Genomic DNA, 27,717 nt, shown 5'->3' on the forward strand with positions numbered 1-27,717 from the left:
TGACACATAGGGAAAGAGGAAGTGGCTAGGGGGGAAACGAGACGGACTCCAACTAAGATAGCTCACAGGGTCCAGCGGTAATATGACACACAGGGAAAGAGGAAGTGGCTAGGGGGGAAACGAGACGGACTCCAACTAACATAGCTCACAGGGTCCAGCGGTAATATGACACATAGGGAAAGAGGAAGTGGCTAGGGGGGAAACGAGACGGACTCCAACTAACGTAGCTCACAGGGTCCAGCGGTAATATGACACATAGGGAAAGAGGAAGTGGCTAGGGGGGAAACGAGACGGACTCCAACTAAGATAGCTCACAGGGCCCAGCGGTAAGATGACACATAGGGAAAGAGGAAGTGGCTAGGGGGAAACGGGGAAACGTAGCTCACAGGGCCCACGGGACTGGCTAGGGGGAAACGAGACGGACTCCAACTAAGATAGCTCACAGGGCCCAGCGGTAATATGACACAGGGAAAGAGGAAGTGGCTAGGGGGGAAACGAGACGGACTCCAACTAACGTAGCTCACAGGGTCCAGCGGTAATATGACACATAGGGAAAGAGGAAGTGGCCAGGGGGGGAAACGAGACGGACTCCAACTAAGATAGCTCACAGGGTCCAGCGGTAATATGACACATAGGGAAAGAGGAAGTGGCTAGGGGGGAAACGAGACGGACTCCAACTAACGTAGCTCACAGCGTCCAGCGGTAATATGACACATAGGGAAAGAGGAAGTGGCCAGGGGGGGAAACGAGACGGACTCCAACTAAGATAGCTCACAGGGTCCAGCGGTAATATGACACATAGGGAAAGAGGAAGTGGCTAGGGGGGAAACGAGACGGATTCCAACTAACGTAGCTCACAGGGCCCAGCGGTAAATGACACAGGGAAAGAGGAAGTGGCTAGGGGGGAAACGAGACGGACTCCAACTAAGATAGCTCACAGGGCCCAGCGGTAAGATGACACATAGGGAAAGAGGAAGTGGCTAGGGGGGAAACGAGACGGACTCCAACTAAGATAGCTCACAGGGCCCAGCGGTAAGATGACACAGGGAAAGAGGAAGTGGCTAGGGGGGAAACGAGACGGACTCCAACTAACGTAGCTCACAGGGTCCAGCGGTAATATGACACATAGGGAAAGAGGAAGTGGCTAGGGGGGAAACGAGACGGACTCCAACTAAGATAGCTCACAGGGTCCAGCGGTAATATGACACATAGGGAAAGAGGAAGTGGCTAGGGGGGAAACGAGACGGACTCCAACTAACGTAGCTCACAGGGCCCAGCGGTAAATGACTAGACTCAACAGGGCCCAGCGGTAAATGACACATAGGGAAAGAGGAAGTGGCTAGGGGGGAAACGAGACGGACTCCAACTAAGATAGCTCACAGGGCCCAGCGGTAATATGACACATAGGGAAAGAGGAAGTGGCTAGGGGGAAACGAGACGGACTCCAACTAAGATAGCTCACAGGGCCCAGGTAATATGCACATAGGGAAAGAGGAAGTGGCTAGGGGGAAACGAGACGGACTCCAATAGGGCCCAGACACGGACTCCAACTAATAGGGAAAGAGGAAGTGGCTAGGGGGAAACGAGACGGACTCCAACTAAGATAGCTCACAGGGCCCAGCGGTAATATGACACAGGGAAAGAGGAAGTGGCTAGGGGGAAACGAGACAGACTCCAACTAACGTAGCTCACAGGGCCCAGCGGTAATATGACACAGGGAAAGAGGAAGTGGCTAGGGGGGGGAAACGAGACAGACTCCACGGACTCCAACGTAGCTCACAGGGCCCAGCGGTAATATGACACACAGGGAAAGAGGAAGTGGCTAGGGGGAAACGAGACAGACTCCAACTAACGTAGCTCACTAGGGGGAAACGAAAGACTCCAACTAAGATAGCTCACAGGGCCCAGCGGTAATATGACACAGGGAAAGAGGAAGTGGCTAGGGGGGAAACGAGACAGACTCCAACTAACGTAGCTCACAGGGCCCAGCGGTAATATGACACAGGGAAAGAGGAAGTGGCTAGGGGGGAAACGAGACAGACTCCAACTAACGTAGCTCACAGGGCCCAGCGGTAATATGACACAGGGAAAGAGGAAGTGGCTAGGGGGGAAACGAGACAGACTCCAACTAACGTAGCTCACAGGGCCCAGCGGTAATATGACACAGGGAAAGAGGAAGTGGCTAGGGGGGAAACGAGACAGACTCCAACTAACGTAGCTCACAGGGCCCAGCGGTAATATGACACATAGGGAAGGAGATAAATAGGACTTTAATCTAAGAAACATTATTACAATATCTTCTTAAGAGCCAGTGCTATAGCTCATCACTTTTAGGAAGGAGGAGGCAAGAAATCTGTCTTGTAGGTTCGTATAGGATTTACCTATGACTGGAGGTGTGAGTGACCGTTGTGGACTGATGTGCTGATGATGTGTACAGGCTCGTCGAGAAGGATGTTTCTGTTTCTTTCTCGATTACATGCTGCGCAGGCAATGCATTTTTAGACACAAATTGCTATAAGGGAAAACAAAAATCAAGCGTCAATAATACGAAATCACATCATGCATGCTTATAAAGAAATGTGCAGATACTGTAGCTAACATGCCAACAAATGTACAGTGCATTCGGAAAGTATTCAGACCCCTTGACTTTCTCAACGTTTTGTTGTTACAGCCTTATTCTAAAATGTATTAAATACATGGTTTTCCTCATCAATCTACACACAACACCCCATAATGACAAATCAAAAACAGATTTTTCTAAATCTTTGCACATTTATCTTTTTTCTTTTCTTCCATTGATCATCCTTGAGCGGTCTCTACAACGTGATTGGAGTCCACCTGTGGTTTGGAAACACAGACCTGTCTATATAAGGTCCCAAGCCATGAGGTCGAAGGAATTGGCAGTAGAGCTCAGAGACAGGATTGTGTCGAGGCACAGATCTGGGGAAGCATACCAAAGAAAGTCTGCAGCATTGAAGGTCCTCAAGAACACAGTGGCCTCCATGATTCGAGGTTTGGAACCACCAAGACTCTTCCTAGAGCTGGCCCGCCCGGCCAAAACCTGAGCAATTGGGGGAGAAGGCCCTTGGTCAGGGAGTTGACCAAGAACGTGATGGTCACTCTGACCTAGCTTCATAGTTCCTCTGTGGAGATGGGAGAATCTTCCAGAAGGACAACTTATATCTAGCACTCCACCAATCAGGCCTTCATGGTAGAGTGGCCAGATGGAAGCCACTCCTCAGTAAAAGGCACATGACAGCCTGCTTGGAGTTTTCCAAAAGGCACCTAAAGGACTCTGATCATGAGAAACAAGATTATCTGGTCTGATGAAAGCAAAATGTTACTATTAGGCCTGAATGCCAAGTGTCACATCTGGAGGAAACCTGGCACCATCCCTACGGTGAAGCATGGTGGTGGCAGCATCATGCTGTGGTGATGTTTTTCAGCGGCAGGGACTGGGAGACTAGTCAGAATCGAGGGAAAGCAAAGTACAGAGAGACTCATGATGCAAATCTGCTCCAGAGCACTCAGGACCTCAGACTGGGGCAAAAGTTCACCCTCCAACAGGACAACAACCCTAAACACACAGCCAAGACAACGCAGGAGTTCTGAATGTTCTTGAGTCGTCCAGCCAGAGCCCGGACTTGAACCGATATAACATCTCTGGAGAGACCTGAAAATAGCTGGGTAGTGACACTCCCCATCCAACCTGACAGAGCTTGACAGGATCTGCAGAAAAGAATGGGAGAAACTCCCCAAATACAGGTGTGCCAAGCTTGTAGCGTCATACCCAAGAAGACTCAAGGCTGTAATAGCTGCAAAAGGTGCTTCAAGAAAGTACTGAGTAAAGGTTCTGAATACTTATGTTAATGTGATATTTCATTTTTTTTAAAAAATTTTTTACACATTTGCACAAAAAAATGGTTTGTCATTATGGCTAGGGGGGTTGAGCTACTTATTGAATACATTAACATTGTCAGTATATGAAAACATTTTATTTTGTGTAGATTGGTGAGGAAAAACAAACAATTTAATCAATTTTAGAATAAAATGTGGAAAAAGTTAAGGGGACTGAATACTTTCAGAATGAACTGTATGTATTGGAACCTAAGCGTGAGAGTTACTCTAGCGTAGTTCTCATTGTTAGAAGTAATAGCTATGTGAGTGACTTACATTGACAAGCTGGACGTTTTCAAGGGGAGGGTTTGAAATCTGAGGGCCATTAGCCATAATGGTGTTTCTCTCATTTCGTAGGCTCTGCCTCAGACGATCATGAAGCTTTTTCCTCTGCTTTCTGTGCACGGAAAGATAAAACTGCATCGTGAGACGGACCAATCATACAGCCAATAACAAAAACAGACGGATGACAGATTTTGTCTAAGGTTGACAGAGGTTGTGATTGACAAAAAAATGATTCAAATGCTCAAATCTCTAGGCTATTATCTCATGGGAAGCTTCAAAATACATAATAAGGACAAGGATACGTAATTGTGAATACTGAGTTTATATACTGAGTTTAGCGTAAAAATGTTACGTGAATTACTTTGTTTTGCAGTAGGCAACCACACACATGATTCCAACCACTAGGAGTGCAATGCAGATTCCTGTTATTGTTAATACACGTTTCTGATACAGCTCCTCTGCTTCTGAAAAAGAGGACAATGCATTCTTAAAACTCCACAACATGCAGACCTATAGTGTCACATACAAACCAAACCCAATGGAGACGAACAAACTTGTTTTGGGTTATATATTAAAGGTTATACATTCACAGAAACAAACAAACACGGGGCGCGTTCAGCAGTACGCAACGTTTTGGAACGTTCAGATAGAAATACGTTTTGTAGAACCAACTACAATGTCTCTCTGACATGTACAATAAAAAAATCAAGTTGGCTCTACTCGTGGCATTTCTATCTGCAACGTCCACCAACTTTGGGTTCTGAACATGCCCCCAGATTTAACATTGTATTAGTGGGCGTTGGTTGGAAACCGAGACGTTGGAAATGTAATGCATTGATCGGAGGAGGCAGTTCTGCTGAGTCGGAGTCCAGTCGGAATGCCAGGAAGTGTTAGTTCAAGGTCGGGCTCAGTAATCATGACCAGGCAAACCACAGAATATGCATTCTCTGCAATGTATTCTAACCAGCCCACGTGTTACTAATACAACAGATGCATATATATAAAAGATAGTCATTCATCAAACAGTTAAAATCACTCCGATGTAAAATGTTAATATTCTAATATTGCAAACAGTGCAGCATTGTTTGTTCACAGGACCCAACGCTTGGAATTATGGAATATTTGCATTTCAATCTTTTCACAGGTATGAGGTTACAGGTTGACTAGATTAGGGGATCAAATGAAATTTACACTAAACAAAAATATAAACGCAACATGTAAATTGCTGGTCCCATGTTTCATGAGCGGAAATAAAAGATTCCAGAAATGTTCCAAATGCATTAAAAGTTTATTTCTCAAAAAATGTTGCGTACAAATTTGCTTACATCCCTGTTAGTGAGCATTTCTCCTTTGTCAAGATAATCCATCCACCTGACAGGTGTGGAATATTAAGAAGCTGATTTAACAGCAGAATGGCCTCTCGAGTGGCGCAGAGGTTTAAGGCACTGCAACATAGTGGTTGAGGTGTCACTACAGACCCAGGTTCGATCCCAGGCAGTGACCGGGAGTCCCATAGGGCGGTGCACAATTGTCCCAGTGTCGCCCGGGTTTGGCCAGGGGGGCTTTACTTGGCTCATTGTGCTCTAGTGACTCCTTGTGGCGGACCGGGAGCCTGCAGGCTGACTTCAGACACATTGATGAGGCTGGCTTCCAGGTTAAGCGGCGGTTGTTAATCTGTTTGGTGGAGGACACGACTCGACTTTTCCCTTTGGTGGACATTCCTGCCAATGTGGCATTTTTGTGTGACAAAACTGCACATTTTAGTGGCTGTGTAATTGAAATTGGGAGAAAAGGGGGGTAAAATACAACAAAAATTATCATTACACAACCACTAAAATGTGCAGTTATGTCACACAATGCCACACTTGGCATGCTGACTGCAGGAATGTCCACCAAAGCTGTTGCCAGAGAATTTAATGTTAATTTCTCAGTCGTTTTAGAAAGTTTGGCAGTACGTCCAACTGGCCTCACAATCACAGACACGTGTATGGTGTTGTGTGGGTGAGCAGTTTGCTGATGTCAACGTTGTGAACAGAGTGCCCCATGGTGGCGCTGGGGTTATGGTATGGGCAGGCATAAACTACGGACAACTAACACAATTATATTTTATCAATGGCAATTTGAATGCACAAAAATACCTTAACGAGATCCTGAGGACCATTTTGTTTGTATCTGAAAGCCATAGATTAGGACGTAATGCATTTATTTAAATGGATGATTTCTGACATATGAACTGTAACTCAGTAAAATAGATGAAATTGTTGCACGTTGCGGTTATATTTTTGTTCAGTGTATAATTATACGAACTGTTCCGTTATCACACCTAGTTCATACTATACTCCTATTTAAAATATATGGTTGGTTTGCTGAGGTATTAGGTGTCCTGTGAACAAATTATGCTACAAACAATCAGTCTTTTAAATGAAAAACAATCATTTTTCAATTGTTCAGAGTTAACATCAACATCATTTAAAAAAGACACAGCAAAAACTGCCATCACTGATGAGACAAGGGTAGGAACCATGAGATGACAGGAGAACAAAAAGGGACACAGTTGGGGTGACGGACACATACATACATCCACATGATACAGTAGGAAATAGGAAGACCGGAAGGAAAGAGATGAAATGAAAGGGGTAGCGAGGGAGGATGCCGTCAGTGTATTTGGCATGACATGCTAAACACTGGGTGGAAGAGAGGAGGGTTCAGGGTAACGGCAAAAGCAAGAGTTGAAGGGAATCTGATCATACAGTATAACCACACTGCAGCCTCTCTGGCCACCTAGCTTATATAAGTGTGTGTCTTACACAGTCACAAGAGATAGTGTACTGTAGTTCAGATGCTTGTATGAGTCGAATGTGAGTTTATGGTGGTCATTGTAGGACTTAATGTGTGTGGTGGTCATTTTAGGACCTACTTAGTTTGTATGTGTGCGGGTTAATTCGACTATATGCTATCACATTGAGGTTTCCCAAAAAGTATAATTGAAGGTGTCATTAGCATATTTGAGATACATATTGCAATGTATATGTGTGTTTGTCATTCTATAACAAATATGGTATGTTATGCCTGTATGATCCCTTCATTGGCACAAGGAAACTGGCTGGAGTTGGGGAGGGGCAGGCTCAAGCTTCTAATCCTACATTTGCAAACTAAAGAGGAAGGAACGATCCATACCCATAAATTCAATCCCAAGATGTTCTGCCAATGCAGAAAGGTGACAAAAAGAAAAGAGAAGAGGTATTTTTCAGACGAGGTGTTATTCAGAACTATATTGCTCATCAAATGGCTAATCAGTGTTTCCACAGAGAACTGAATGGGGAGATCAAAGTGGTGCACAATACCCAACTCTTTCATCACGTAGAATCATTCTAGAATCATCTTAAAGGAAACCTACAGTATGATCAGAATTGATGTAAATGGCCATGTTATGTAGAATTGAAATGTCCAGACACTTTTTTTTTTTGTGGGGGGGGGTCCATTTTTCACTTCAACTTTGTTAAATGTTTTTAATCGCTGCCCTGACACTCAAGAACGAGCCTGAGGAAGTCAATGGCTGGTGGGGTAAGTTTGTCAAAAACCAAGTGAAAATTGCCCCAAAACAAAAGTGTCTGGACACTTCTATAACATACCAATTACATTAAAAAAATAGATGTGTATATATATATTTTTTTTCTTTTTACAAAGAAAACTTTTCCTTAAAGGACAAAAGGCTTAAGTGTACTGTACTTCTATTTAAAGTATATTATGTGATTATCCATTCTATTAGACACTTACAAGTGTTAAGAAGATTTTACCACAACTACGAAAAGTGATCAAAAACCTAAACCCATTGAATACCGAGTTCGTCAAAAATGCATTCAAATGTATCCATCTGCTAATCGCTAAGGTGAGAGGTACTTTCTCAGTCCAGTGGCATGCGCATGCAAACATCACGTTGCTTGCATTATCAATGGTAATGTCACTACACGTCAATTCGGCAGGTTAAGGGGCACTAGTTAGGGCACTTGTCGCTCACCGGTAAAACACTACCTCATGCTGTGCTCGAACCATGCACTGTTTCCATTCCCTACAAAGTCAATATTAGTCATACCAAATTCTCAATTGTCATTACTCGGATCAACAGCCATGCCTGTTAAATATGTTTCCAGGAATGAACAAATAAGAAAAAAAAAAGAACATTTTAAACGTAATAATGCATAACATATCCTAGTGACCAACATCAAATACAACACTTTGCTATAGAAAAAGAGCAGAGTGTTCAACGGTTTAACTGGACAATGGCTCAACAGGAGTAAAAGCCATGGTTAAAATGTTTGTGCCTTTAGATAGCTTTATCCACTGACTTGAACATCCTTGATGTAAAGGATCTATTATTTAATTGTTAGGGTTTACAAACTTACTGTGATGTACTTCCGATTCTTTCTTTGACAATAGGTTACAATAATCTTAACATGCTGTTATTTAGTTAATAGCTGTGCTATCGAAGGAGGTACAATTTAATTATAAAACTTAGTATAGGAAGAGAATGCATATTTATTCTTGAGTAATTCTTGTCTTGTTTATCTTTTAAAAAACGATGCAAAACATAGACAACGTGATGACTGGTCTGTATGTGAGCAGCGCCCTTTGTCATGTTGGCTCTATTGATTGCGTTTGACTTGTGAACCCCCAGCTTAGAAGCTCCAAGGCACCTTTCATATGACTGGCCCAGTAACACTGCTCTGAAAAATGTATTGCAATTCTGCCAATACTTCACCTTATCCTGGGTTGTAAATGGGATTAGATTTAGTTGCATTATGCTCATGTGACAAAACATTGTCATATTAGGCAAAATATTGTCATAATAATCAGGCAGTAGGTTACAAGCATGTTCTGTGGTAACCTACGCATGTTCTTTACTTAAACATTGTGCGCGACAACAATAACAACCACTATATTTTCAATTCAATGACTCATCTTGTTGTTTACCAATATCAAAGTCCTGCTTTCACTATAGTATGACCGCTGACCGAGTTGCATAGGGTCTATAACTTCCACTATATGGTCATAGGTAACCGTCAGCCCTCAGGAGAGTAGAGTACTATCAATACCAACAACACCCTCAACTACTCTCGCTGAGTCAAATACGAGGCAAAAGACTCTTCCCTAAAGACTGCTCTAAACAGACTAAGTGGGCGCCACAAATGCCTCCATTTTGAGTAGCATGCCAGCGTCCCACAGCAGACCTTGTCAGGAGACGAAGTGTAAATAAAGGTCTCAGCTCGTATGAACTGCTGACGAGTCAGTCTTCACATCTGTCCTCTCCAACCTCTGCTGCGTTCACACAGCGAACGTAAAAATATATAAAAAATGGACTGTTTTTGCAACAGCCATACAGAGACATTAAAGTATTAATGTTAAATATTATATTAAAGCCCCCGCCCACCCATGTGGAGAATACTTCCTGATCATCAAGGATAGAGCTTCCTTTCTCGTGTTATACAACGCCCCCAGCATCCCTCCTCCTCCTCTGCAGCAGTAAGGGTCTCTTGTTGCATAGCTGGCAGCGTGCCACCACTGTAGCTCCAGACAGGGCGTTTGTCCCTGGCTAGATAAAACCTACCGACTGGGAGGAGGAGGAGTGGGCTACGACGATGAATGGGAGGAGGAGGAGTGGGCTACGACGATGAAACGAACAGATAGCAACAGCAGCATTCCTTTAATTAGCGCCTCCAATACACTAGCTGACATCTCAGGGAGACCCAAAATATAACCCTCTGTTCCTCCATGAGTTACATTTACATCTCAATGGGAAGATTTCTTTCCTTCTGCCTTGGAGATGAAAGCATGGTTGTTTGCTGTTTTGCCAGGTAACCTCTGGTAATTGAGGCTACTGGGCTGTAAGGTGAGTAGGTTAGTCAGAGTGATAAAGTGCACTGGGACCCAGTGCCTGGGCAGCTGCCATTCATCTCCCTCTTGGCCTCTCCATGACATCAAAGAGGTCTCTTTAAACAGGGTCTGTTCAGTTCTTTACAGTGCCTCCATAATCCACAATAACCCTCACACACCTACCATAAGTGTTATTGCTCTTCAGGGATAAAACATATTGCCGTGTTAAAGATCAACTCAAACTTGATATCTTATTTAGATTGGTCCCAGTCATAGGCAATGAGTATCAACTACAGAGCTTTTTAAATATTGCAAACTACACTACTGTCCCCTGCCTCATATTTGAAGGTCCCAGTTTGGAAAGCCGAATATACAGTTTGAGTTTCACTTTCCTTCTTCTATAATTTTGAGTGACATAACGAACACAACATCAGTTAACTACAACGCTTCAAACGGTTTCAAATGACATCCAAGTCAACAAAACAAGGCAAAAACCTCTTATCATGCAGGTATGGGATACATACAACTTAATAAAAAACACAAAAACCTAAAAGTCTGTCTAAAGAACCTGAGAGGAAAACGAAGCAACAGGAAGTAGCGCTGATTGAGCATGCTCCAATCAAAAGCACAGACAGGAAGAGGAAATAGACGTACTGTAGAAACTGGCCATTACGTAGTTTTGGCAGCGATCACCAGTAAATTCATTTGGACACCTGAGAGGGAAACAAAAGAGTGACAGACAGAAGAGAGAAGAGAAGATGAGTTTACACCAGATCTACGGAAGACCCACGCGCATCGCTGGTGTTGTCAGGACCACCCATATGTCTCGCAAACATCGCCATCAGTCATGTTTGCGAAAAACATACGTACTTGAGAGAAAAGTCCCAATCAATGTCTTATTCAACAGGCCTCGAATTTCAGTAAATGTTTAGCTTGTGCATCTGATTCCAGGGAGATCGAATGAATTACAATTAGCCGTGGACACAATGCCCGAATATTTGTCCCATTATCAACCTCTTTCGATAAATTTAGAAAGGCTTTGAGTTTGAGAATTTGAGTCAGGATCAAAGTGTGTGTGTCTCTATTAGTATTCTGTAGGCCTCTCCACTCTACACACACCTGTCCGAAACGAATCGTTGGGACGGATGGATTGGCCGTCTGGCTCTTGGAGGGACAGTGATTGGAACTTTGGAACAGGGATGAAACACCAGAGATGACACGTGTGGCTGGGTTCACTTGAATGCACATACGTTTTGGGTTTCTGACTCTCACAGGCACAGTGGCTTGACATCGATTCCCAGTGTATCCCGTTAAGCACCTGGGGGGGCAGAGAGGGAGTGAGACGCACAACACAGCACTGACACAGTACACAGATGAAACACACGCAAAAACACGCAAAAACAAATGCACGGAAATACAAATGCATGGAATCCAGGTGATGTCAACAGTTCCAATCCAGCACTTCCAATGACTTACCTGTTCATATTGTCTACTTTTGCTTATACATTTAAAATGTTGTTCATTTAGCAGACACTCTTATCCAGAGCCACTTACAGGAACAATTCAGGTTAAGTACCTTGCTCAAGGGCACAGACAGATTTTTCACCTATTCGGCTCGGGAATTGGAACCAGAGAACTGTCGGTTACTGGCCCAAAGCCCTTAACTGCTAGGCTACCTGTCACCCCCCGATATAGAGTACATCTGTGTAAAACACATTAGCTATAGTGCTTCAGATGTACCCTTTGTTATTACCTCAATAGTGTTAGGTTGGATGACTAAGACACCAGTAAACCACTTCAGACAGGGGCATCAATAAGACATGGGTGGCACCACCCTGTGCCTGATGTAACGTCTACCAAGTGGCGGGACATGAACAAATTAAGCCTTTCAATACAATCTAAATCACTAGTGACTTTGCTAATAAAAAAATTACAACATCCTGTCCAATGATGTGTTTTTAGAAGAAGAAGCCTTTTTCTAAACTTCTTCATTTGTAAGTTCAGTTTGCATTAGTGTTGTTTTGGGGGGCGAACACTGGTTGATTCTGAACAAAGACTTTTCAGCTGGCCATCTGGTGACTGATGACAGAACAGGAGGCTGAGTAAAGCCCTACTAAAGAAGAGATTGTGGCGTGAGATAGATAGAGAGACTCCAACAAGCCAGTCCAGCTGTGCCTCGGCTCTTCCATGGTCTCAGCAGCTGGCTGAGCAGGCCCTTTCTCTCAGAAACACAGAAAGAAAAAGGGGCATAGAGAGGAGAGAGGGATGAGAAATAGAAGGGAACTGATACTTGTAGCTGGTATGTATGCACATAACAGAGTTCAGTGACTGTTTTTAGGTCCAGTACTGTAAAATCTCTGAATATTGTGTGGCATGTATCCTAAATGCACTTGAATGGGAGTCCTGAATGAGCTGCAAGATAAATCAGTCTCCCCAGTGGAAATCTACACCGAACAAAAATATAAATGCAACATGTAAAGTGTTGGTCCCATTTTTCATGAGCTGAAATAAAATATCCCAGAAATTTTCCAACATACACAAAATGCTTATTTCTCTCAAATTTTGTGCACAAATGTGTTTACATCCCAGTTGGTGAGCATTTCAAGATAATCCATCCACCTGACAGGTGTGGCATATCAAGAAGCTGATTAAACTACATGATCATTACACAGGTGCACCTTGTGCTGGGAACAATATCAGGCCACTCTAAAATGTGCAGTTTGTCACACAACACAATTTCACAGATGTCTCCAGTTGCAAGAATGTCCACCAGAGCTGTTGCCAGAGAATTAAATGTTCATTTCTCTACCATACACTGCCTCAAATGTCATTTTAGAGAATTGGGCAGTACGTCCAACCGGCCTCACAACCATAGACCACCTTCCCAGGACCTCAACATCCGGTTTCTTCACCTGCGTGCAGCCACCTGGACAGCTGAGGAAACTGAGTATTTCTGTCTGTAATAAAGCCCTTTTGTGGGAGAAAAACAAATTCTGATTGGCTGGGCCCGGCTCCCCAGTGGGTTGGCCTATGCCCTGCCAGGCCCACCCAGGCTGTGCCCCTGCCCAGGCAGGTGAAAACCATATATTATGGCCTAATGAATTTATTTCAATTGACTGATTTTCTTATATGAACTGTAACTCAGTAAAATCATTGAAATTGTTGCATGTTGCCTTCATTTCTTTGTTCAGTGTAGTTCAATAATTTTAAAAGGGAGATTTTGACAAGGCCAGCCCATGACAACAGCATCATGAGGACGTTATTAGAGTTGAATGGCCATGGTCACATTCATATTGGCTATATCTATTTAATTTGCTATAAATAATGGAGGAGCGGATTAGGATATAGATCGCTGCTTCCATGATGTTCTGACCCTCCCACGCTGTGTGCCTGCTAGAGAATCCCTGCTCCGACTGTTCAGGTTTCAGCGAAATCGGGCTCCCCGGTGACCCTGTCAGACAGGTTTTTTTCCTCAGAGTTATTTCTAAGGATCCATAACGTCTGAATTGGGGAGGAAGACAGGTTTTTTCTCCCCTCCCTCCTCCAGTGATAGCGATCTGCATGGCTTACTTAAAGGATACAAAAGCCGTTGGAGACAGAAGCATATTTGTGCTTAGTCACTGAAGTATTTAAGAGGAAACTCAATCTGGCAGTGGATGGTAAGAGTCTTATGTATTGGATGGCCCAGAGCCAAAGTGTATCCTTGGCAATGTCAAGCCTTGTGTCAGGCACTTAGAGGAGCTGCAGTAATATTTCCCTCCTCCATGCATTTGCTGCTATAAGGGAAGTGGTAAAACCATGAGGTGTAATGAGTAGGGCCACAGTTGAAAGACACTATGCAGCATCACCATCTCAGCATGTCTTTTGAAAACCACTGAATGTTCTAACCACAAATGTAAAAGACGTAAAAGATCAATTGTGAGATGCTGTTGATAAAAATGATCATAGTGACTGGATAATTATGCAGAATGGGCCTCTGAATGCTTGTTACGGGGTCACCCACTTTGCTGGAAGTGACGTCAGACCAGAGTACTTTTATTTATTTAACCTTTATTTAACTAGGCAAGTCAGTTAAGAACAAATTCTTATTTACAATGATGGCCTACCCCGGGCAAACCCGGACGACGCTGGGCCAAATGTGTGCCGCCCTATGGGACTACCAATCACATCCGGATGTGGTGCAGCCTGTGATGCAGCCTGTGGTGCAGCCTGTGATGCAGCCTGTGATGCAGCCTGTGGTGCAGCCTGTGATGCAGCCTGTGATGCAGCCTGTGATGCAGCCTGTGGTGCAGCCTGTGGTGCAGCCTGTGGTGCAGCCTGTGGTGCAGCCTGTGGTGCAGCCTGTGATGCAGCCTGTGATGCAGCCTGTGATGCAGCCTGTGATGCAGCCTGTGATGCAGCCTGTGATGCAGCCTGTGATGCAGCCTGTGATGCAGCCTATACTACTTCAATGCCTTCCTGTTCAATTTGTCCGGATAATACATTTTTTTAAACCTCAGATTTCATATGAATGACGATGATGGAGAATGTGGACAGGACTGCAGAGAGGTGGTTCTCGGATGTATGCCGTTGCCTCGCATACAGAGTGTGTACAGTGCATGTCACAAGGCCAGTTTATGCTGCCCGGGATGATTCAAGGGCCTAAGCTCTGTTGGGGCCACCAAGCTCTCAGACTGACAGTCTGAGGCTGAAGGCACATGGGGGGGATAGTCTTCTAGCACTGAGAAAGCTCCCTCGGTCTCTTGTAGGCTCTATCGCTCAGATCAGGGCTGAAATACACCCTTGAAAACAAGAGTGCTATCCTGGAGAATAAATCAATGTTAGGACACGGTTGAAGCTAACAGAAGCACAATGTCAGCACAGGTAATGTTTAGTAAGGCACTCGACGGAAAACGTTTCAAAACGTCTCGGAACAGAAAACTGAAGTGATTGGACAAGTACAAGTAGTCTTATTGGACAAGTACAAGTAGTCCCTCACGGTTTCAGTCAGTTTTGCTCCGTGTGATGCCCGATGAACATGACCAAGGTCTACGCGCACAGGTTCCAATGAGGACAAGAAAATGGAGCAGAAGATGGAAAGATCTCATAAATAAATACAACATAGATTGTGGGTTCTGAACTGGAGCGTGGCAGTCGGGCGATGACAGGAGCCCACATTAATAATGTAGACATGCAGAGGCGGCTGTGGATAAGTCCCGGGGCCTCCACCTGTTCTGCTCTCCCAGCAAAAAATTACGAGAATAACATACAGTGCAAATTTTTAAAAAACGAGACAAAACAATCACGCTGGGCTGATTTTGTAGTTTTCATTAGGCAAATATTCAACCTAGTTTAGCGCAGAAACGTGGTCATTAAATACAATGACCATAATACATTGCAACCGTTCTTTCCACCTACGGACAGAGGCACATATACACACAGCCCTTACTGTGGAAGACTGCATGGGAAAGGAATCAGCAACAACGACCAGACGGATAGATACAGTTGGTGAGGTATCTACCTGATAGATAGCGAGAGGGATAGATGTAGTAGATGAGGTAGTAAGCAAGATAATAAGTAAGGTAATAAGCAGTCTTAAAAGTATCTCATCTACTTTGAACAACTAGTAAAATTATTTAAAAATCAGCCAGCTAGCTAGCTAGCTACTACTAGCCTAGCTAAATAGGATGACTTGTTCAATGGGGAGCACAGAGAACGCTAGATGGTTGGCTGGCTGGCTGAGCAGAGATGACATGATGATTTTAAGGAATTCAAAAGAAAAGTCGTCAAATAAAACCTAGTAATATAGACAATTTAAAATATTTTATTTAAGTAAAGTAGGTCATGTGAATACATAATGGACAATCACTACCATCATGGGGCTCTTATTAATGGTTTCAACCCACTGTCAGCATCAGTAAAAGGCAGGTAATAGCTAAGGGAAGCTCTAAAATCATTGGAATGTTATTATTTCATAATGCATTTAATATGGAAAAAATACGATCGAAACCGAAAACCGTTATTTGTTTTGTTAGATTATAAAAAAAACGTTAAAAAATGTATAAAGCACTAAAAGCTCACACACCTCCCCCAGAATTCAGCCGACACCTCGGCTTTACTGTAAAAAGACCTGGCAACTTTCCTCCAATTTCCCGATGAAGACGAGGCAGTGTTTGATGTTGCCAGGCTCCGCTTTCCCCACAGAGCTGGTGATAGAGCTCTAAAATGAAACTTAGCGCCGCAGGGGCCTAAATGGCACCAAACTTCTGGTATCATATCAGGCATTACTTAATGCATCTTGACAACAACAGGATTCTCACTTCAAAAATGATATTAAATGTTATGACAGCATCTACCGTACGCTACTTTTTGCCATGTAACAGTATGGTAGCGTTCTGAAGTCAGCACTTGGCAAACTTCTAGAACCATCCAACATGTGGGAGCACAGTTAAATATGAAGAAATAGCAGCAATAAGCCATCAGGAATTGTATCAAACATCATGTCAAACATTGTCAGCATAGTATCTAGTGTGTGGTGTGGATGCTGCGTTTGACACATTATGAGGAAGCACAGTCAGTCTGTTTAAATAGGAGGGAAAAACAGCTATACGCCATCAGGAATCCCATCAGCTAAAACTAAGTGAAACACAGACGGCATAGTATCCAGTGTGTAGTGTGGGTGTGAACGGTATCGTGTTTCATCATGCTCTACCTGCAGAGGAACTTGGTGCTGCCGGGGGTGACCTCCAGGGTGAAGCACTCCCCTCCGTTCACGCAGTAGTTCTTCTCGCTGTCGCTGCAGGCCGTCACATGACTGGAGGTCTTCACCGCAGGGGTGGTGCTGGTGACAGCTGCAGGAAAATACCAGGGGGTGATTAGTGGGAGAGAAAGGGACTTCTAGTGGACCCCTGGGGGGTGATCAGCTGACCACTAGCTCTTAGCACAAAGCTACCATGTACCACGATGTATACCTGTGCCCATCGTTACAGCAGAATAGAAAATGACTGGGAAGAGGATGAGACATAGTAAATGAAACATTGGAAGCTCACACAGACAGGATGTGCTCATTGACTACAGCCATCCTTGACAGTGAATATATCTGCAAAAAGCTCTAGCACACAACACCTTTATAACAAAGTTATACATATGAATGCAAATCTTTACAACAAAAAACACCTCTTTCGGTATAGTGATCACTTCAACAACTCAAATATTAATGTTCTATTCCTGAGCCCAATAGCGGGAGACAAGTCCCAAAGCAATGATGTAAGACAAACCCACTAGCATAAGCTTCCTATAAAGTTGAAAAACGCAACAATAAAACAGCAGACACTAAAAGCAGCGATATAACAAACATGAATAAGACCTGAATAAATGTTATCAAGAGAAAAAGCTTACCGCAATCTAATTACTTTAACCCTAATTACATTCACCTGTAATTTACAAAACTTCTACAAGCATTTCAGAATGCTAATCTTATCTTCAATAAACAAGTATTGGAGTTCGAGCCCCTGAGCTCACCTGTGATGTTTCTGAAAAGTCTTGAAATGTGGCGACTCATTTCCAGTCTCCTGCCCATCGGAGCAGCTCTGACCAGTGCTGTCCCAGTAGATCAATAGGTTCTAAACCCTGTCTGCTGGAGGTCTCTAATGCCTCTCCCCACTACCGCTCCTCACCAGGCTGCACTGCTTTAAAGTCCATAAGCATTTTAAAGATGTCACAGAGCTCAATGACTGAGGGGTGGAATGAGTTCTCGCCTCTCGCAAAACAAATATGCAAAGCGTAATCCAGACACCTGCCAGAGCGAGATTGTGTTTGTGACAAACAGGTATTCTTCCTGCCATGGACACATACTCTCGTCATCAGCCTGACGGTGAGCAGGGTAGAAAAAATATGGTTTAAAAAAAACAAAACTCAAACATGGTCTCAGAGCCTCTCCAGCACCACAAGGGCAGAAGGAATGTGTCTTCACATACTAATTGTCTGCTTAACGACCTCTTTTTCATACTGGTTAATTCCAGCCAGACGAGGTGAGCATTGCTGCACATATTTCCTCCTTTTAAAAACCCTCCCCGCCCTGATGTCTTTTACTCACGCGTTCCCCATCCCATGGTAAGCAGATCGTGACCCGAATGCCAATGTGAACAGTTTAGGGCCCATTGGCTATTCCGGCGTAGTGCTGTTGCCTGTGTCTCCTTCCTGACAGACAATAGAGTTAACTCGTACATTATTATTGAGATGACGTCATGATTTCATAGGTCACAGACCCCATCAGGTAACATGTTATACCGAGAGACATTACAGTTAAATCTCTAGAGGCCACACTGCTGTCTACCAGTAAACAAATACCACTGGTTGAATAATTGACAATGCAACATATTTCTTATCTTCCCCAGATCAAATGACTTGCTATGCCACCATGAAGTCTACTGCATGCAGCAATAGGAGCAGAACATCAATCAAGGGTCTGAAACCTCCTGTTCATTGTAAAAGAAAGGAATGCATGCTCCGCTCTGCATACAGATATATTAGCTACAGTCTATGACAAATCTCCTCACAGAGATGATGCAATTACATTAGGGATGAAATAAGCCACAAAAAATATAAAAAAATAGGACACTTAACATTCAAGTAGGCAAGTCTACTAAAACAATAACAAGTGCATAAATGTTGATCAAATTTGCCTTATTACCCTTCATTAATGCCAACCATTCCAACAATATGACCCTCAAAACATTTACTTTTTTTAACCCACCAACTTTCAGGGGCCAAACCGTGGGGCAGTTTCTAATTGAAGGTTTGAAACATTTTCAGCACTGCAATTACAAGATAGACAACTTGGCCTACCTACGATTCCTCAGTTATATATGAGTCATTTCCCAGTCTGAGGGGAAAAATCTGATTCCCCATTATTGACCCTTTCAGCTTTTATTTGGGACCTTTCAAAATGTCACCCAGCTATCGATACAAACCCCATTACTTCCAGTGATTTAATCAGCAGAAAAAGTCTGCATTGTTATCTAAAATGCATCAGAACATATTGAATACAACGGTAAATATTCAGTACAAATCAGTCACCAGTAACCACACTCCTTACTTGCAGAGGCTTAATCCAGTGTCAAAACAGGGAGAAACAGGGTATGAAATATTGTTCATATTGCAGCAGAGGCTTAATGAGAGAAGAGGGCGGTAGAGGCTATTTTTAACGAGGGGTATTTAGTTACAATGCTGGAGAGCTGAAGCTGCATGTTTTTTCCCCATCGTGTCTGATGGAAGCAGGCAGTGGAGGAGATCGATTCAGTTCCATTTCATTTTTATTTATTTTTGCTGGTGAATAAGAAACCCAAAACCGGGAAGCAGAGACACATAACGGTATAGAGCCAACGGCAAGCTAGTGGTGGATTTTTGCCGACCAAGCACTGCGGCGGACATTGTCTGAGAGGGCAGTTTCCCCTAAGTGTGATCAAGGACAGACCATAATGCATTGCGCCAGTGGACCTCTGTCTCATCACCTCAGGGACGACACCAGAGGTTAGAACTCGGTCACCTCAGACACAGAGAACATAGTAACACACTACTCTTGCCTACTACACTGTGACAGCACACTATGTAAGACTGTGCTCTGATCATTTGAAAACACTGAACATGAGCTATAACATCACGCAACACTTAAAATAAGCTGTAACATACAGTATGTAACAGATCATAATTTTACACATACACAAACTGGGCCCAAAATGAAGATGAATCGTGTAGGCTGTTTTGTCATGTTGATGAGAGCATCCCAACAGCCTCATGGATCATAGTTTGACAAGAGAGCTGGGCGATATGGACAAAAATCCATATCCCGATAAATTGACTAAATTATCACGATACGTTTACAACATTAATGTGCACCACAGTTATTTTTTTATATGACCCTTAAAACTACTACTACTGGTTTGATGGTTGTAACTACCAAATTGTCCCATTAACAAAATCACCCATATTAGCAAACTTATTACTTCATTTCAAAACGTCACATAAACTCTACTGAAGGCTATTTATCGTAGTGAACAATATCTGCAAATGTCCACGATAAGTGGTCGGTATGGTCGGTGTCAATAATTTAGGGTTGATCGTCACAGCTCTAGTGTTGAGTAAATAGAAGTACAGAGCAGAGTACAACTGGAAATAGATGTTTAACTACAATGGTGCAGGAACATGTAGTATATAGTTGAAATCAAGGCTGGGTTTTAGACATTTAAAAAAAAGTTTTCAATTAAAATCGTCAAAAATAAACAAAATTGGCTTCTTAACAAAGAGCAATTTCTCAAGTAAGAATTTAGCTAGGACTGTCTGGAAGTGGTCTGAGTGGGGAAACTGAAAACCAGCTGTTATTGGCAGAGTGGTTTGGAACTCTTTCTTATTGGTCGATTAACTAATTCACCGCACGGTGATGTCACCGTGAAGATCAAAACTCTCAAAACTCCCTCACACCAAAACAGGCTGACATTTCAGGTGGTCTTTTCAACCAGCTCTTACATTAAAAGGCATTATCATAATTTTCACATGACTATCACAACCTCCGTGTGGAAATATATTTAAAACACAGAGAATCACGTTTGACTGCACTGGACCAATACTTTATGAAAATAATTCTCTCATGGAAATGTATTTTCAGCTAGAAGGCTGAAAGAGCAAAATGTTAAAGCAACAATCTTGTTTCCACATTAATGGCGTTACTAAATTGGTTGAAATCAATATTCTATAAATGTTTCTGCTGTCAAGGATGCTTCCTTTTGCATAGATTGATCATTATGTCTGCCCCGAGTATGGCTGCAAAATTATTACCATCAACTGATAGCTATGCTGCCATTTAATACAACAACCACCCCCACTACCATCAACTGATCTCCATGCTGCCATTTAATACAACAACCACCCCCATTACCATCAACTGATCTCCATGCTGCCATTTAATACAACAACCACCCCCATTACCATCAACTGATCTCCATGCTGCCATTTAATACAACAACCACCCCCATTACCATCAACTGATCTCCATGCTGCCATTTAATACAACAACAACCCCCATTACCATCAACTGATCTCCATGCTGCCATTTAATACAACAACCAACCCCATTACCATCAACTGATATCTATGCTGCCATTTAATACAACAACCACCACCATTACCATTAACTGATCTCCATGCTGCCATTTAATACAACAACCACCCCCATTACCATCAACCGATCTCCATGCTGCCATTTAATACAACAACCACCACCATTACCATCAACTGATCTCCATGCTGCCATTTAATACAACAACCACCCCCATTACCATCAACCGATCTCCATGCTGCCATTTAATACAACAACCACCCCCATTACCATCAACTGATCTCCATGCTGCCATTTAATACAACAACCACCCCCATTACCATCAACTGATCTCCATGCTGCCATTTAATACAACAACCACCCCCATTACCATCAACTGATAGCTATGCTGCCATTTAATACAACAACCACCCCCACTACCATCAACTGATCTCCATGCTGCCATTTAATACAACAACCACCCCCATTACCATCAACTGATCTCCATGCTGCCATTTAATTACCCCCATTACCATCAACTGATCTCCATGCTGCCATTTAATACAACAACCACCCCCATTACCATCAACTGATCTCCATGCTGCCATTTAATACAACAACCACCCCCATTACCATCAACTGATCTCCATGCTGCCATTTAATACAACAACCACCACCATTACCATCAACTGATCTCCATGCTGCCATGTAATACAACAACCACCCCCATTACCATCAACTGATCTCCATGCTGCCATTTAATACAACAACCACCCCCATTACCATCAACTGATATCTATGCTGCCATTTAATACAACAACCACCACCATTACCATCAACTGATCTCCATGCTGCCATTTAATACAACAACCACCCCCATTACCATCAACTGATCTCCATGCTGCCATTTAATACAACAACCACCCCCATTACCATCAACTGATAGCTATGCTGCCATTTAATACAACAACCACCCCCACTACCATCAACTGATCTCCATGCTGCCATTTAATACAACAACCACCCCCATTACCATCAACTGATCTCCATGCTGCCATTTAATACAACAACCACCCCCATTACCATCAACTGATCTCCATGCTGCCATTTAATACAACAACCACCCCCATTACCATCAACTGATCTCCATGCTGCCATTTAATTCAACAACCACCCCCATTACCATCAACTGATCTCCATGCTGCCATTTAATACAACAACCACCACCATTACCATCAACTGATCTCCATGCTGCCATGTAATACAACAACCACCCCCATTACCATCAACTGATCTCCATGCTGCCATTTAATACAACAACCACCCCCATTACCATCAACTGATATCTATGCTGCCATTTAATACAACAACCACCCCCATTACCATCAACTGATCTCCATGCTGCCATTTAATACAACAACCACCCCCATTACCATCAACTGATCTCCATGCTGCCATTTAATACAACAACCACCCCCATTACCATCAACTGATCTCCATGCTGCCATTTAATACAACAACCACCCCCATTACCATCAACTGATCTCCATGCTGCCATTTAATACAACAACCACCCCCATTACCATCAACTGATCTCCATGCTGCCATTTAATACAACAACCACCCCCATTACCATCAACTGATCTCCATGCTGCCATTTAATACAACAACCACCCCCATTACCATCAACTGATCTCCATGCTGCCATTTAATACAACAACCACCACCATTACCATCAACTCAATCTCTATGCTGCCATTTAATACAACAACCACCAATCTCTATGCGTCTATTTCTTAACAAAATAATGTTGGATTATCAAGAGACTCTTAATGATCTGAACGATGAAGCCATATCTTCTCTGCAAATGTTAGGACAGATTTATTAAAACATAGTGCTAGACTCCCTCCCAATGCCAGACAGACGTTTCAACAAATGGTGAGCAGAGGGTTTCTTGCTGCTTTTGGCTAACGACTGGGATCATTAATCAAACAAAGTAAGGGGTGCTGACAAAGGCCGAGTCCCAAAAGGCACCCTATTCCCTACATAGTTCAATACTTTGACCAGGGATCTGTATAGGGAATAGGGTGAAATTTGGGACGCAGGTAATAAAACGTGACATATATAACAAAGTGTGACTGGACATTATGGAACGGACAGAGCTATGGCATCAAACTTTTAATGAGGATGTTTTCACAACGCTTGGTTGAGTGTCCTGTCAAAAAAAAAGAAAATCTGGAAAGACATGGCCCGACTCGTCGACGCTAACAACAATGTTGGCGTGGTAATCATCACTGATCCATTAGGGTTTGTTTTAACGGAATGCTTTGGGAGGTAACACACACACAACCCTGTCACTGTTTGTGCAGCAAGACCACCCTCTCCTCTGATAGACCAGTCCCCTGTGTGTGTTTGGCAGTGTGTGCATCTGGTGAGGACAGATGACCAGCAGGCTAGGTGTGCCTCTCTGTGTGTGTTGTCAGATGATTAATATCACCACAGCTAGGCCCATGTCTACAGGGGAGGGAAACTGACGTTGGCTGACGTGGGACTACACAACAATGACGGATGGTACTATAACAAATTAAACATCATGGTGATGTGGTCCCATGTGGTTCAAATGGTAGAGCATGGCACTTTCAAAATGTCAGGATCGCAGGTTTGATTCCTGCTGGGGCCACACATACAAAAATGTACGCACTCCCTACTGTGCCTTTATTGTATCAAATGTTCTAAATTGCATATAAAATGGGGGGGTAGACTCACATCCTTATAAGGAAATGTTTCCTGTCAGAGATGGAGCCTTGAGGCAAATATCTTCCAGTTCAAGAAATTGCTTCTAAGCGTGGAGTTTAAAACGCTGGGCTGGCTTGCATTGTTAATGCAGCCTGTAGCTGTAAATTGCAGTCACTTGAAATTCCAGTCAGAAAAAAAAAAACACACCCAGAAGCAGGATTCTGATTAAACTAAAAATACTGTTTTCTGAGTTAATTTACACCCATTCATTCAATTTCACACCATAACTAATGATGGTGAAAGGAAAAGGGATTGGATAGCCATTTCAATGGCTGTTGACAGACTGCTACAGACCCCCCAATGTATGTTTAGCTTATACAATATTTATATAGTATTTGTCCTGTTACCCACTTGTACAAGTGTAACAGTATAAATTTAGACCGTCCCCTCACCCATACACGGGCGCGAACCAGGGACCCTCTGCACACATTAACAACAGTCACCCACGAAGCATCGTTACCCATCGCTCCACAAAAGCCGCGGCCCTTGCAGAGCAAGGGGAACCACTACTTCAAGGTCTCAGAGCAAGTGACGTCACCGATTGAAACGCTACTTAGCGAGCACCACCGCTAACTAGCTAGCCGTTTCACATCCGTTACACAAGTATGGAATTGAAATTCGTTTTTTGCATATCCCCACCCCTGGAGCAATTGGTGTTAAGTGCCTTGGTCAAGGGCACAGCAACAGATTGTTCACCTCGTCACCTCCGGGATTCAAACCACTGACCTTTTAAATTAGTGGACCAACGCTCTAACCTCAAGGCTACGTGCTGTTCTTTGGTGGCAGATATAATTAATTACACAAGTACATGTGAAGACATAACAATAAGTACATGTACACTGTGTAAGTGATGAATATTCATCATAATCCTCCCAACTAAACATTCTAGAAACAAACCCCATGTTCCCTATATATTTTAAAATGGCTCCTTAAAGTGAAATTAGCAGGCTCGAGGAGAGTATTATGTTATAAACATTTCATCTCGAGCCAATCGCTAGCTACAACATACAGAAAACTTGTGACATGCTTGTAGATAGAGTATCCTATCCACAAACCACATCCCTTGGGTATCTGAGCACCAAATGACCTGCTTATCTGCTCTGTTAGAGAGGAAGCCCATTGTCTCAGACCACGTCATGTATGTGTGTGAGACTACTCCTGGCTATTAGGGTTTCCGTGCTTGGGGCTACTCCTGGCTATAGGTTAGCAGTTCTATCGTCTGATTTAATTAGCAGTGTCACCTGATTGGCTAATTACTCTCATGCGGTCTTCTGTTTATTTCCTGTCAGGGTTTTGTGTACAATGATGAGGAGCCTCATCATATATTACAGCTGTTGACAAGGAATTGGTTTGCGTTCTCCGACACCTGAGAGAGACTTTGTACAGGCAACTACGAATGTATGTTCTGATGAGAACAAACGCCGACAGCCACTCCATAGACATCACTTGGAATGCAACAGACTCCTATTTTTGTCAATGCTCTAGCTCCTCCTCCTCCGACAACAACCTCATCTCAGGTCTATGAACCCTGCACGTGCTGCGGATGGATGCCTTGGCAACAGTGCAGCAGTCCTCCCAGCCAGTGTGTGGAGGCCTCCGGGGCTGCTCTTCTACCAGCAAGCTGTTGAGTCATTAGGGAGACCGGCCAACCTGATTGCTCTCTTTATTCTGGCCCCAGGGCCTCCACACAGCGCTGCTTCCTGTTTAAACATACTGAGGCCTCCCTGACTTGACAGATTTGAACAAAAGGATGGCTCTGAAAAACCAACGGGAGTCTACAGAGTCAGCTGGGGACGAGCTCAGAGGAAGGCATTGGGAAGAGGAGCAGTTTGATGGTTATTCAGCTTGGGGGTTTTGTATGCCCTGTATCGTCTAGACTCAGCAACGGATATAAATGGAAGAAAGGCTGTGAAGGATGACAAATCGACATAACTGAACATTTACATTTTACAACTAGATTTCAGGTTTTTCAGAAATCCCAGGTGAACAATTCCCAGAATAATTCAGGAATAAGTAGGAAGGGCATCATCCAACTGGGAAAATGTCCAGAATTGTTCAATCGTAGATGGGAGTGACCGAACCTGAAAGTGTCAAGGATGAAGTGGATCGCTTTGCTCTACCGTGTATCCTTAAATCCCCCCATGACTATGCCCTTTGTAAAACCATGCATTTGGACACTTCCAAAGCCCTGAGAGAGCGAGAGACACTTTGAATATACTTGTATGATAATTAGGGACTACAGTAGCTGAGCCAAGAGGGATAGTATTGCAAGGGTATTGATTTGCCTTAAAATATTCCTGTCAATGATTAAGTGGCCACCTTTGCAGTAGTAATTAATTAACCCTGGCTCCAAAGTAAAAACTGCCCATTACAGGAAGATCTTTAATGGTCTTTAAATGCTAATCCATATTGTCATTGAGCAAACTTGTCTCAAGGCTGAAGGGAAATCTTAAAATATGGCTGGCCACTTATATCCTTCATATATATCAATTCAATTTAAGGGCTTTATTGGCATGGGAAACATATGTTTACATTGCCAAAGCAAGTGAAATAGATAATAAACAAAATATTAATTATAAATATTACACATAGAAAAGTTCCAAAAGAATGAAGACATTCCACATGTCATTATGTATATATACAGTGTTGTAATCTCTGCTTGCAGGCAGACAAACTAACATCCTGGGTTCAATGGACATGCTAACCTTGATCTTGGGCTTGATGTGGGACTTTTTGAATGAATCACCGTGAATCGTGCATGGGCAAGAGAGGTTGTCCAGGTCCACCATTGTTGCATGATGATGATGATGATGATATCAGGACTCTAGCCTCTCCCGCTCCAAAACTTGCATTAACATGCCCATCACCAAAAATGTTAAGAACATTTTGAGAACACATGTTGTGGATATGGCAACCAATCCCATCACTCTTTGCCATCTCTAGATTAGGTTGAAATCCCGCTTGATCTACAGGCCTGACTAAACTGGATGAGATAACTGGCTGACTGACACCCACTGTCTGTCCCTGTCCTCCATCCTCCTCTGGTCCACAGTCAGACTGACACCCACTGTCTGTCCCTGTCCTCCATCCTCCTCTGGTCCACAGTCAGACTGACACCCACTGTCCGTCCCTGTCCCCCATCCTCCTCTGGTCCACAGTCAGACTGACACCCACTGTCCGTCCCTGTCCTCCATCCCCTGATGCCTGAGATGGATTAGACGAGGGTCATGTGGCATCAGGGGTCATTATGGCAACACTGAAACCGGAGTAAGAGGATTTCACGGAAATGAATGGTCTATGGTCACAGACCTAACTTATCATGATGATGCTTTACTCTTATTGAACCAATTAAGTTGATTGAGAGCACATTCTCATTTACAGCAAATTGGGAAGAGTTGCATTGGGGACGTTAGGTGCTGAATGAGCTGATCTGAAGCCAAGAATTGCTGCACTAATAAAGTTGTCAAATTTTATTTTATTTTTTAAATAAAGTTATTTCATGGAGCTTTGATTTTAATGAACTTTTCCAGCACTTACTTTCAGATGAAAAACAACAAGGTAATGGAGGCTGAACCATGAGGGGATTGTGTTAATGGAGTGACAGGGGACTTCATTTAAGAGGCTGTGCTTGATGAAAGCGATTCAGACAATCAGAATGTACTTTTTGTGCGTGGGCCCCTGAACATATACAGATTTAAAATCAAGTGAGTGATGCACACGGAGGAAGAAAACATGAGTAATAATATATATATATCTCAGTACCTTTTGATTGAGGACTGCTGGGCGTGCAGCACTAA

General features: G+C 43.2%; 1 protein-coding gene across 10 annotated transcripts in view; it reads right to left on the minus strand.

Annotated features, from left to right (window-relative positions):
- The window catches only part of nrg1 (neuregulin 1), a 207,455-nt gene that overhangs the window by 5,962 nt on the left and 173,776 nt on the right, over positions 1-27,717 (minus strand). For 4 of the 10 annotated variants that reach the window (XM_052525207.1, XM_052525203.1, XM_035757765.2 and 1 more), the window contains 6 exons: positions 16,745-16,883; positions 10,708-10,766; positions 7,360-7,383; positions 4,544-4,646; positions 4,174-4,294; positions 2,382-2,512 (listed from right to left, as the gene is read on the minus strand). In XM_052525207.1, the coding sequence (XP_052381167.1) occupies positions 2,382-2,512; positions 4,174-4,294; positions 4,544-4,646; positions 7,360-7,383; positions 10,708-10,766; positions 16,745-16,883 (577 nt within the window). Of the gene's footprint in view, positions 1-2,381; positions 2,513-4,173; positions 4,295-4,543; positions 4,647-7,359; positions 7,384-10,707; positions 10,767-11,303; positions 11,372-16,744; positions 16,884-27,717 lie in introns of all 10 variants that reach the window. The other 6 variants (XM_052525204.1, XM_035757771.2, XM_052525208.1 and 3 more) reach the window with 5 other exon arrangements.

The sequence above is a fragment of the Oncorhynchus keta genome, chromosome 9 (assembly GCF_023373465.1).
Source record: "Oncorhynchus keta strain PuntledgeMale-10-30-2019 chromosome 9, Oket_V2, whole genome shotgun sequence".
Taxonomy (NCBI): domain Eukaryota; kingdom Metazoa; phylum Chordata; class Actinopteri; order Salmoniformes; family Salmonidae; genus Oncorhynchus; species Oncorhynchus keta.